Source organism: Manacus vitellinus, unplaced genomic scaffold, assembly GCF_001715985.3.
Source record: "Manacus vitellinus isolate BGI_N305 unplaced genomic scaffold, ASM171598v3 scaffold_41_pilon, whole genome shotgun sequence".
NCBI classification, from domain to species: domain Eukaryota; kingdom Metazoa; phylum Chordata; class Aves; order Passeriformes; family Pipridae; genus Manacus; species Manacus vitellinus.
The window spans coordinates 978,063-991,281 of record NW_021940545.1 but is presented as its reverse complement, the minus strand read 5'-3'; the positions used below and the strand labels follow the sequence as shown (position 1 = coordinate 991,281).

The 13,219-nt window shown below is 48.2% G+C and overlaps 1 protein-coding gene across 3 annotated transcripts in view; it reads left to right on the top strand.

Moving 5' to 3' along the window:
- Positions 1–7,563, top strand: part of FLI1 (Fli-1 proto-oncogene, ETS transcription factor) — a 106,953-nt gene extending 99,390 nt beyond the window's left edge. For all 3 annotated transcript variants that reach the window (XM_029962103.1, XM_029962102.1, XM_029962101.1), the window contains exons 7-9: positions 2,368–2,430; positions 4,100–4,147; positions 5,110–7,563. In XM_029962103.1, coding sequence (XP_029817963.1) covers positions 2,368–2,430; positions 4,100–4,147; positions 5,110–5,639 — 641 coding nt within the window. In that variant the 3' untranslated portion in view covers positions 5,640–7,563. The remainder of the gene's footprint in view (positions 1–2,367; positions 2,431–4,099; positions 4,148–5,109) is intronic.
- Positions 7,564–13,219: the final 5,656 nt, after the last annotated feature.

Below are 13,219 nucleotides of genomic sequence, written 5' to 3'. Positions count from 1 at the left end.
CCTTTCCATGCCAATAACCAGAGGGCTGGAATTTCAAAGCTGCAGCGGCTTTCCCAGCGCCGGCAGGAATGTGCAAGTGCCTGGGATGTATCCACAGGGAGCTGTGCAGTCCTGTCCTGCTGTGCCCTGGGATGTATCCACAGGGAGCTGTGCAGCCCTGCCGTGCCCTGGGATGTATCCACAGGGAGCTGTGCAGCCCTGCTGTCCTGGGATGTATCCACAGGGAGCTGTGCAGTCCTGCTGTGTCCTGGGATGCATCCACAGGGAGCTGTGCAGCCCTGCCGTGTCCTGGGATGTATCCACAGGGAGCTGTGCAGTCCTGCTGTGTCCTGGGATGCATCCACAGGGAGCTGTGCAGTCCTGTCCTGCCGTGTCCTGGGATGCATCCACAGGGAGCTGTGCAGTCCTGTCCTGCTGTGCCCTGGGATGTATCCACAGGGAGCTGTGCAGTCCTGCCCTGCCGTGCCCTGGGATGTATCCACAGGGAGCTGTGCAGCCCTGCTGCCCCTGGGATTTATCCACAGGGAGCTGTGCAGCCCGACGGGCACAGCAGGGGCAGAGGGGCACTTGGAATGTCACTTGGGAAGACGCTTTTCCACCTTTTCCCTCTCCTAAAAATAACCTCCTTATTGTGCCTCGAGTCTTCAGCCTCCCTGGATTGAAAATCCCCTTTTCATCCTCCTTTTCATCATCATTTCATCCTCCTTTTCTGTCCCTGGTCTTCTGAATCTTGGGATAAAAGAAGGTGGATCTGCTTTTGGATGGGATGAGTCACGCTCTGAATTCCATTGGGTGCCATGACTGGACTTCAAGATCAGGCTCAAGAACTTCCCAAACAATCCCAACTCTATTTACACCCCTATTTACAGCCCCTTGTCTTTGTGAGGGGCCCAGGGAAGCACAGGGGATATGGGAGAGACAAAAATACAGACCTACAGGATTCCAAGCCAGTTGGGACCATGATCCCAAGCCAGATTCTTGCAAGGTTTTTCTGGGAAAAAGTGATTTCAGCCCTCTGTGCCTGTTGTCTTTCACAAGTAGGTCCCTCCTCTGCAGTCAGGAGAGCAGGATGGGGCAGTAATGTGAGTTCTGGCCTCTCCAAAAGTAAATTGTCCCAATGGGGATCACAAATTGTGCAATGGAAGATCAAAATGAGGTGGTGGGAGAAGATGGGCATGGATGGCTTGTGTTGGGAGCACCAGAAAGGTGAAAAATTCAGGGACAGTCAGTAAGATAAGAGCTGGAATTATGTTATGGAGAAAAATAGAAACAGACCCCACTATTTTTATCACTGAATCGTGTATTAAAGGTGAGAGCAGAAACCTCTGATATTTGCAGGATTTGATCAAGGGACCAGGAGCAAATCCTGTGTACAGACCCTGTGTTACCACCCACCTGTATTGTGGGGTGATGCTTTTAGGGGCAGACATGGACCATTTGGGCAGATCTGAGAGTTTCTTACAACTTTCCAGAAAGCAAAACTCCAGGCAGAGTCCAGCAGGCAGAGAGGGCCCCCCTGCACAAGCCCTGCTCACACACTGCTCTTGCTCTCGCTGGGTTTAGAGTGTCCTGGAATTCCCAGTCATCAGAAATATCAGTCCCTTGTCCCTAAAAACTGTGTGTTAGCTGCATATCCAGCTGACACAGCCACACTGCCCCATTTCCACTCCTGTTTCCCTGTGCAGCCCTCCAAGGTGGGCACATTTCCCACTCAACAAGATACTACTGGCTGTGAATAAACATGGCAGAGCCCAGCTGACAGATCACACTGCCTTCACTTTGCAGCTTTCTGAGCTATGCAAACCCTAAAGAAACTTCAATTTATTTTTTTCTATAAACCCTAATTTTTTTGGCCTAAGAGTCTTGCTTAAAAAAAAAAAGAACTTGCATTTGCAAAAAATGTGGAAAAATGTTCCAACGTGGAAGGAGGTCAGAATTTACACATTTCGAAAAATCCAATTTTCTGCTTACAACATGGGTGCAAACTAGAGAATGGAAGTTAAAAGAATGGAAGTTAAGTTGCAATGACAGACAGAAAGTTAATGAAGTATCTACATAGTATTTTCCTTGTCTCGCTGCATCTTTAGGATATTAATAAATATCAATAATAATTATATATATAAATATCTGTAATAACAATATTTTTCTTGCCTCATCTGCGTATTTTCACTTCACAGTAAAATTTTTAATTTCTAGTGAAATCTCTAAACTTTATAGTGCAATTTCAAAAATATCAGCCCTTAGGCTTAGGAAACCTTTCCCTCCCAGCCAGTTTATTCCTGTTTGATGTGTCTTGTACTTGCCTGTCCTCTGTTCATTCCTCCCCTGCTGTCCTGGTACAAACAAGCTCTTTCTCTGTCTCCCCAGGCCCTCCTGTCGCAGGGACACAAAATGTGAACAAGACAACGGAGCAGCAGCGGCCCCAGCCAGGTGAGTGTTGGCTTTGTGCCTCTGGAGCACCTGGGGTGGTCCCACACTGGGGGGATAAATGTGCCAGAGGCAGACCCAGCCGTGGGTTTGGACACTAAAATATAAGGAAGATCTAAAGCTCCAAGAGAGTGTCCAAAGGAGGCAATGAAGGTGGGGAAGGGCCTTGGTTTGAAGCCGTGTGAGGACACTGAGGGCACTTGGTGTGTTCAGCTAGAGGAGACTGAGGGGAGACCTCAGTGCAGTTCCAACTGCCTGGGCAGGGGCAGAGGAGGGGCAGGGACTGAGCTCTGCTCTGGGGGGACCAGGGACAGCAGCCAGGGAATGGCTGGAGCTGTGTCAGGGCAGGCTCAGGTTGGATCTCAGCAAAAGGTTCTTCCCCCAGAGGCTGGTTGGGCACTGCCCAGGCTCCCCAGGGCAGTGGGCACAGCCCCAAGGCTGCCAGAGCTCCAGGAGGGTTTGGCTGATCCTCTGGGGCACAGGGGGGGACTCTTGGGGCTGGGCCTGTGCAGGGCCGAGGGTTGGACTGGATGATCCTTGTGGGTCCCTTCCAACATTCTGTGACTCTGTGCCAAGCTGGCAGAGCCTCCACAGGGTCAGTGACTGTTCCAAAGGGTTTTTGGTTTGCTGCTCTGTCCTTCCACGTGCCAAAGGAACATCCTTGTGCCACCCCAGCCACGGTGGCTCCTCGCCTTGGCTCATCCCCTCTGGCTCATCCCAAGGCTGTGGAGCAGGTGTGGGGCTGTGCCAACCCGTCCCCTCCTCACCTCGGGCACAGCTGTGCCCATGGAAGTGTCTCCAGACAGACCCACCGGGGCTTCCTCCGTCCCAAACCACCCCGAGCCAAAGGAGATGAGCAGACCCCGCTGGGCAGGGAGCACTGCAGTTCCTGCTGCTGCCCCAGGTCCTTTGAAAGGCTCAGCACCCCCTGCCCTGCCCTGCACAGCTGCTTTCCATCCCCCTGCTTTATTTCAGGGGGTTGGTGCTTTTGGCATCGATTCAATCCACCAGCAAACACTTCAGACCCAAATCACCAAAACCAGAGACAGGCAAAGGAGAAGTGCAGAGATTAGGGCTGAGGAGGCCCCACGAAAAGGGAAGGAATTTACTCCTAATAAATACTTTGTGGGGTTTTCAAGAAACACTCAGCCTCACTGGAGCCAGGGACAAACTCCTGGTACTCTCATTTGTCCAATGCTCTGTTTGCTTCAGAAAGGGAGAGTTGGGGGAATGTTCCATGGACCTCAGAGGGCAGCAAGCTCAGCTGCTAACAAGTGAATCTGAGAATCTCATCTGCTGTCCAGCTCTTTTTATTAGGAGAAATATATTTTACCCTGATTTGTTATTTTCTACTATCCCACAGTGGTTTTTTCCATGTTTCATGTTTTCTAGTTGACACATCAGTGTAGGGTATGTCCAGAGGGATTACAGACTGGGAAAGCAGGCTGAGACCAGTGCCACAAACCCTGTGCCATTTTGGATTCCAGAAATAATTGGTGGTTGTTTGATAAGAAAGAAAGAAAGAAGGAGCACATTGGGTCTGTTCCAGGCCCTGGGAGAAGGGGCAGAAAGAGTCAAGAAAGAAAATGAAAATTTGGTTTCTGGAATAATGAACTGTTGTTTCTTTTTGGTGAAACGTTTTTTAAAGTCAGTTTGCTGGGTGTTTTTTTAGATCCCTATCAAGTCCTGGGGCCCACCAGCAGCCGCCTTGCCAATCCAGGTGAGTTCATTTTACCTTTCAGACCCTCATCATCAAAGGGGGCAGATTTCCTGCTGACCTGCTGCTCCAGGATGGATGAGCAGCTGCTGTCCCTCTAGTTGGGGTGAGCTGTGAGAGCCACTGAGCTCAGTAACTGTGCCCCCACAAGGGTTTTTGCAAAAACTCTTACAGAAAAGTGAGGGAAATGGTGCAACATCATCTTTGTCAGGACAAAATCACCATCCTGAATGTTCTTACCCAAACCCAGTATTCCTTAAATAGAGTTTTATAGGGGACTTAAGTGCTGGTCTCTCAGATTTGCAGTACAGGTTAATGTTTCGCTGTCTGCTGTGGATGAAATGAATGAAGGCACAAAATATCTCTGAAATTGCCTGTATAATAACTGTTATCTGCAGGAAATAATCCTTGAGTTTGGGGAATGAGACCTGGAGTAAATCTTGTTTGATTTGACCAAACTGAAACACATGGAATGTTTGTAAGAAAACATCCTCAAAATGCTCGTAACTTGTATAAGCACAGCGAGAAAAACCAGGGGACCTTTACTCTAGGGTGGAAATAATCTCATGTAACTCAGGTCACCAACTGGAAAGGAAACTGGAGGTATCCAAAACAATATCCCTGGCAAACAGTGAGCAGTGCAGAGCTGAAATCTCCCTGTTAACCTGCCAGTGAAAAGCTCTGCAGCGCAGTGTGCTCGGCAAAAACCCTGTTTATGAACAGCCCGAAGATTTTAAGGCCAAAGGCGCCCATTATGAAATCTAATCTGACCTCAAACCCGGGAGCAGAACAAAGGGTTGACTAACTTGTTTGCTGGGAACAGTTTATCCATTGCTACGCAAGCCCTTCCAGGGCTGGAGGAGCCGTTCCCAGCAAAGGTCGAGATAGTCCTTCTGTTTCCTGCCTTTGTCTGCGCCGGGGCAGGAAGCGGCGGCTCATTTCCTCTCCCCCCGGCTGTGTCACAGGGAGCGGGCAGATCCAGCTGTGGCAGTTCCTCCTGGAGCTGCTGTCGGACAGTTCCAACGCCAGCTGCATCACGTGGGAGGGCACCAACGGGGAGTTCAAGATGACGGACCCTGACGAGGTGGCGCGGCGCTGGGGCGAGCGCAAGAGCAAACCCAACATGAACTACGACAAGCTGAGCCGGGCCCTGCGATACTACTACGACAAGAACATTATGACCAAGGTGCACGGCAAGAGGTATGCCTACAAATTTGACTTTCACGGCATCGCCCAGGCCCTGCAGCCTCACCCCACCGAGTCCTCCATGTACAAGTACCCGTCGGATCTGTCCTACATGCCGTCGTACCACGCCCACCAGCAGAAGGTGAACTTTGTGCCCCCACACCCTTCTTCCATGCCTGTCACGTCATCCAGTTTCTTTGGAGCGGCCTCACCCTATTGGACCTCCCCTGCAGGAAGCATTTACCCGAACCCCAGCGTGCCCCGCCACCCCAACGCCCACGTCACACCTCACCTGGGCAGCTATTACTAAGTGCTCTCAGCTCCACGGGGCCTTCACGAGTCTGGTTGGACTTTTTCTTTACTTCTGGGATTTTTATGGGTTTTTTGGGGGACCCTCAATGGATAATTGTGGCCTTTCTGGGGAAGAATTAAAACTGGATATTGGTTATTTCTGGACCAAACCTTTTACTTTTGTAACTTTGCCTCTTGTGTCTTGAACTGAGAGAGATGGAGAGATGGAGAGACACTTCTGTGGGCCAGTACTCTGCATTTCCTTGGGGTTTGATGCTTGTGTCCTCCGTAGGAAGTGACGATGAAGATTGTTCACCGTTACCTGGAAAGATTCTTAGAGAAATTTTCAAGGATTCAAAGGCTTTTGACAAGACATAGATCCACCAGTGGGTCGTAGGAAAGGATGACTACCTGGGTTTTTCTCTCACTGTGGAGCGCGTAGGCAATCTGACTGTTAAGTGGAGGACACTGGGCTGCAGGGGACCACAACTGGAATCTTAGCTTTAAGGCAGATGAGGATTTTTTTTCACCCAACTGGAAATTAAATATATATATATATATTCATATATATATATGTACATGTATATTTTAAGAAGTAAAGGGCATTGAAGGAACTTTTCTAGAGTGTACAACTCCATTAGAATGTGTCTTAACTCCAGAAACATCAGAAACCAGAACCAAACGTGCCGTGGTGTCAAGCACAGACATTCCTTGAAAGCAGAATGAAGTGAAATAAATGACAACAGGTCCCCGGGCGGTGCCAGAGCCCGAGGGGCCTCTCGATGTAGCGATTCGCGAACGCTGTGCGTTTGTCAGACCGTCGTCCAAAGGGTCAACAAACCAAGGCAAATTACTGTATAAATTATGCAGAGTTATTTTTCCCTATATCTCACAGTTTTAAAAAAGAAAGAGTAAATAAAACGAGTTGACCTCGGTCACAAATGCAGGTTTGTTTTTTTTTTTACTGCCAGCTCGGTCTGTTTTTGTTTTATTTTTTTTAATGTAATTTGTACATCTTTTCAATCTGTACATTTGGGCTGTAGCTTTGTACTTTTTGCTAAAAAAAAAGAAATAAAAAATAAGACATGAGTAATGTATCTGTTGGAGATAGCCTTGATCCTGCAATTGGATCCATAATTGACCCCAAAGTTGCCAGAAACCTTCCAGATCACCCTGAGTTTGTCTAGAGTAGAGTATCTTCTCATATTAATCTGTTGTAGTTGTCTGCAAATTAACTCCACTTCGCTCACATGTTTGCATTGAAGCTGATTGAAAACATGCACAACATTTTTAAAGCATATTTAAATATTTTGTGATTGTTTGTCACCAAAATCTTTAACTTCGGGAAGATCTTAACCACTTCATCAATAAAATTATCAACCACCTCCTTTTTGATGCCTCCTGTCGGGGCTTTTCCTTGAAATTTGAAACATTCCCAAGTTGTCAGCCATCTCTAGTCTTGCACATGTTAATTTGATGGTTTGGTGCCATAAACAGAGGGTGAACCACAAATATTTGGGTTTTAGAACAGATGTCTGGGGGGTGAGATTTACATGTAGAACCAATTAAATGACTTGTATTAACTGGCAACCAATTAACAGGATCACAACTATCTAATCTAGTCTAGACACAACCTCTGGGGCTCTGTGTGGGGGCAAGGTCTGGTCCATGTGCATCCGATTGCAGGAGGGTCTGAACCCAGAGCTCTGGAGTCTGCTCAGAACTTTGAACAGAAGCACTGATGCCATTATTTAACAAAGTGGAAAAAGAAGATCAAGCTAATCCCTTTAGGTCTTAGTGCTCTCGGGGTGTTTATAAGTAACATTACTGCAATAATCGCAAAATTGAAGTATTTGAAGAAATTACCCATGGAAATGGGGCTTTTGCTACTATATATATGCAATGTACTTTTTTGGATATTAAAATATATATAATTTTGCAAGCTATCTTGGTGGGGTTTTTTTAAATGTATTAATGTTACAATGAAACAGTTGTATGAAGAAGATGATGTAAAAAAAAAAATGTGACAAAATAAATGGTGGTTTTCTTCTCTAAGCCATCACATTGTCCCACTCTCTCCCTCCCCTCTGATACCTGCAGATGAAGCATGAACTTGATATTGAATTTAACTAAAAAGGAAAACAAAGCAGCTGCACAGCAGTGGCAATCAATCCTTATCACTAAAAAATGTATAGTATTAGTTGTATATTATTATAGTATTACTTACAGTATTTATAGTATAAGTGTTGACCGTTTATTCCAGAAAACCTGTATCTGTGGAGCCAGTGTTGGTTGGACCTAATTTAGTTACTGAGGTGTCTAAAACCCAGGCTCCAGCTTTTGCCCACGGAGAGAGAAGGTGGAAGAGCAGCCCAGGCTCAGGGCAGTGTTTGGCAGGAGGATGTGGCAGAGCAGGAGCAGCCCCTGTTCCCGTGTCCCGGGGGTGGGATCCCGGTGCCAGGACGTGTCCCGGGGGTGGGATCCCGGTGCCAGGACGTGTCCCGGGGTGGGATCCCGGTGCCAGGACGGGCTCCCACCGCTGGCCGGTGGCTCCTGGGTGCTCCAGGCTCCGGCAGGAACGTCTGTGTGACCATCCTGCTGTCTGCTCGTGCTTCCCACCTCTCCCCAAGCCCCAGGGAAAGCCAAAGCATTCCTGAGGTGGAGGCTGCAAAAACAAGCCCTGCCAAGGAATCTTCTGGTTGTGGATAAAGGTCAGGCCCAGGCACTTCCTGCACCCCGCAGACACACGGGGGGCCTGAGAGATATGGGGCTCTCGCTGCAGGTTTGATAAACCCTCAGGAGCCCGGGGCTGCTCGAGCTCAGCATTTCCTTCCTCCAGCAGCCCTTTGTTGCTGAGCCCTGAGCAGTGACGTGATCAGCTCCGAAAAAGAGCAACTCCAACCAGCACAGAGCTGCTCCCTCGCTGCAGTCGAGCCCCGTTGCTCAACTGAGTCACAAGAGCGAGTGGTTTGGTGCTTATCTCCATTGTTTTTCACTTCTGCACTATCAAGATTAATTCTGGCTGCGCATCACCAGTGTTTTATTTCGATGCTTGTGCCTGCCCTCCTGCCAGTAATAGGAAAATCAGGAGATGAGATTGCACAAAAATGTCTAAAGGCAGAGTCTGGAGGTTATCAGAGTGCAAAGATGGCCTTGATAGCAAAATTTGGCCAGTGGGAACTTTGGTGAAAGAGAAAAGATGCTTGAAAATAACAAACAATATAAGAAGTATCTGTTTCTGGCTCTCAGCATCTTAAAGGAGCCCAGACTGAGGGTGAAGGGGATCAGCAGCATCACAACTCGTGTCCTCTCTGTCTCCTTCACCTTCTCTCCAGGATACTGTCTGACATTAATCTTTGCTAGTATTTGCTAATACTTAGCTTTAGATATTAATATTTGTTACTATTTGCTAATATTTAGCTTCAGATAGATTCTGCCCCCCACTGCAGGCTGTGTTCCCACAGACATCTCACACCCCAGTGCCAACAACCTCACACCATTGGGGCACTTCCCAGGCACCTTTCACAGCATTTCCATAAGATCTTGATAGTTGACATTCCTCAAGAACAAATAACAACCTAGAGATTGGAATAGGCCATTTGTACCCCCCAAACCAGCCCAACTTTGCCAGGTTGGAGGTTCCAGGGGTGATAACTGGGGGATGTCCCCTCCCACCTCAAGTTTCTGGGGCACACTGAGAGCAAACAAACAAGGAACTGGGCAGCACTAAAGCTACTTTTTGCTTTTCCCAGAGGGACAAGGCAGAAGGAATTCAAGTATTTCAAGCTAAATGAGAAAGTTTACCAAACAGATGGTTGGGATCACATGGTTGTGAGCTGTGAGTCAACAGGGACAGAAGAAAATCTTCTCTGCATGGAAGTTCAGGATTCAGACCTCATCAGGAAACCCAGCTCCCACTGCAGTCAGGGGTGATTTGGCTGTTAATGCCCAGCAATCTGATATTCCCCAGGATCTCTGTCCTACCCCCAAGCTCAAGCACTGAATGGGATCGAGCTTAAACCTGCCAAACTACAATTTCCTTGGCATCCCACCTTCTATAAATAGGTATTGCAGCTTGTATGTCAGGTAGAATCAGTGATGGCTTTACAGGCCCAGAGCTGCAGCTCCCTCAGCTGGGATCTGGGTGCTGGTTCCCCTGTTTGAGATGTACCTGCCTCAGTGTGTGCATCAGAAAAGGCAGAACAAGGGGGTTCTTCTACTGCTTCATTACAGCCAGCAGGTTCAGAACCTGCTTTGAACTGTATCTTGAAGAAGGTTTTATCCCCACTGCTGAGAGTCTGGAGGATGGAGCTCCAGCTGAAGCACTTGGTGGATGCTCTAAACCAGGAGATGATAAATCCTTCTGGAGTCAGGCACCTGAGATCAGTCCCATCCATTCTATTCTATTCTATTCTACTCTATCCTACTCTATTCTATTTTATTCTATTCTTTCCTGTTCTATTCTATTCTATTCTATTCTATTCTATTCTACTCTATTCCTATTCTATTCCTATTCCTATTCCTATTCCTATTCCTATTCCTATTCCTATTCCTATTCCTATTNTACCTATTCCTATTCCTATTCCTATTCCTATTCCTATTCCTATTCCTATTCCTATTCCTATTCCTATTCTATTCTATTTTATCTCTATTCCTATTCTATTCTATTCTATTCCTATTCCTATTCTATTCCAAAGAACCCACCCCTTTACACACAAGTCGCCTCCTGCTTTATATACCTAAAAATTGTATTTCAAACCCAAGCATGAATTTCCAAACAACTGCAGGTTCCCAATACTATCTCAAGGGAGAGGGATTTCCCTGTGCTGAGACCTTCTCTCAGACATTTCTCACCCTGGTGCCCAACAAGTGCAGTGCAGCCCTAATGAGACATTAATTATGGGGGAACTGTGCCATAACTTCTGTTGGTGCAAACATTGAATGGGAAGCTGGACTTGCCCAGCAGTGTTTCATACACATCCATGGCAGTAAATGACTGTTCCTGAAGCTCTGCACCAAAAGCAGGGATGAACCAGCTGCTGTTTCCCAGCTCTGTGTCCCAAGGAAAGAGCCATCAGTCTGTAAACTCTGGGTTAAGGGAGCCAGCTTCACTTTATTATCCTATTACAATAATAGAGTTTTTACAGCCTGCTTTGCTGTGCTGATCCAGTATTTTTAATAACTTCAGTGAAATTAGTTTGTGATTTCAGCCTGACAAAGTAGGTTCTCCCACATCAAACTGAGCGTTGCTGCATTTGGTGTTAATTAGAGCTGCAGTCTAGAGGCACATCAGGGGCTGGGGTTTATAAATTCACTTCAAAGACTCTATTTGTATATTTTTGTACAATACCCAGCATAACACACACATGAAAATTTTCATCTGTGAAAGCAGAACTCATTGCAAATAAAGCTCAGACTTTTCTGTCACATTAGAAGAGAATTGAGACCTCTGGTTAAGGCCACGTGAGGAGTGACAACATGTAATTTAGCTTGTGTGTTTGGAATTGTTCATCTCCAGAGGTAGAAATCCCTGTACATAAAGCTCAGATTCTTCTGTTGCATCAGAAGAGAGTTAGAAATCCTAGGAAAAATTCAGCTCCTTTTATTCTAAGTTGCAGCTGCTGCAGGAGGATGAACACCGGGGACTCTGCAATTTGGTGCACAGCGATTTCACCACAGGAGCTGCTTCTTCCTTTCCAGGAACTGCTGCAAACCTGTTATTTGCTTTGGCTTTTCCTTAACTTTCTGTCTCCTGGAGCTGTAAAGTCTGACATTGGATGCACTTCACCTTCCCTGCTGCTGCAAATCCCGTGCACACTCCAGAGGAGTCTCCTGTGCTGGCAGACCATGGACCTCTGCAGCTCTTGGGAGCACCAGGTTGGTTTTCCATGGGGTGGCTGGAGGGGGTTTTGCTATGAGTGTTGGCAGAGGGTTCCTGTAATTACCTGAACACCATCCTTGGGCTTTCTGTCACCCTCAGGATGGTGTATAATGTATATATATTATATATGTACACTTGTCCCATCCCTGGAAGTGTCCAAGGCCGTGTTGGATGGGGCTTGGAGTAACCTGGGATAGTAGGAGATGTCCCTGCACATGGCAGGGGGTGGAATGAGATGGGCTTTAAGGTCCCTTCCTCCCCAAACCACTCTATGATTTTATATATTATATATAGATATACATTAAAATAGTATATTGTAGTGTTAAGTCAAATAAGAGGAGGTTCAGTCTGGGGTAGATGTTGTTGTGCAGGGTTTAAAATGTCCCTTAAGCAGCTCCCTAAAATCCCCAGCCAGACCCTCCAAGCTCTGTGGACACAGGGGTACCAGCATCCTGCCCTTGCTGTGGGAATTTGGGGAGCAGCATCCTGCTCTGGGTGGGGTGGGGGCAGGGAGGAGTGGGGGTGCTCCAATGGAAGCTGTCCCTGTCCATGGCATGGAATGGGATGAGCTTTAAGGTCCCTCCCAGCCCAACCCATTCCACGACCCAGAGCAGTGCTGTTGGATCTCCCGGCACTGCAGCACTGAGGGAGGTGAGCTGGGCTCCCAGAGCCATCTCGGGTGATGTGAGGGCTCTACAGACACTGCCCCAGTGGGGGGGACTCCTTGCTGTGTGCCAGCTCTGCCCTGTGCCAGGGGCACTCCCAAAGCACGGGCACTTTGGGCACTGCTGCAGAACCACCCCGGAGCAATGCCTTGGGGCCTTCCTGGGGTGGCCTGAGGCAGAACTGCAGAATAATAAAGGTTGCAAAAGACCCTCAAGATGATTAGATCCAGCCATTAACCCAGAACCACCGTGGTGTTGGTTTTTTTACAGCTGGGGAAACTGAGGCACAAAGGAGGGAGCAGGGACTGGTCTGAAGTCACAGAGCAGAATTCCAGGTGGAATACGGGTCTCTCCAGATGCAACCTTGCCTTTCCTAATCCACCCACCACCACAGACTCTGTTTGAGGTGCTGCTGCAGCCCGAGTTTTACAGCCCCAGCCCTCCACTTACACATCACCTCCAAGTTCACTGCACCGAATTAAGTCTCCCAACACTTCTGTGAAGGGGCTAAATACATCCAGCTTGCACAGCCCGTGCCAAAAACAAGTCACTAAATGCATTGAACTCCGTGTCATAAAATAAAGAACAGTCCCAATAAATTCCTGCTTTGCCTTTCAAGGTTGCCGTGGAATTCAGGCCGTGCCGAGCTGGGAGCGGCTGATCCGCAGGTGAGCTCTGCCATCCTGTGGCTGCAGCACAGAAAACAACCTCCGGGATCGCTCCTTCCCTCTGGCGGCATCCCTGATGGTCCCCAGCATTCCTGGTGGTCCCCAGCATCCCAATCCCTCCCTGTGCTGGGCTGTCCCAGTGGAGAAACGCGGGGACTGTGTCCCACATCACTGCCTCGGGATGTGCTCAGCCAGGACTCACAGAGTCCCAGAACGTGCTGAGTTGGGAGGGACCCACAAGGATCATCCAGTCCAACCTCAGCCCTGCACAGGCCCAGCCCCAGAGTCCCCCCCTGTGCCCCAGAGGATCATCCAAACCCTCCTGGAGCTCTGGCAGCCTTGGGGCTGTGCCCACTGCCCTGGGGAGCCTGGGCAGTGCCCAACC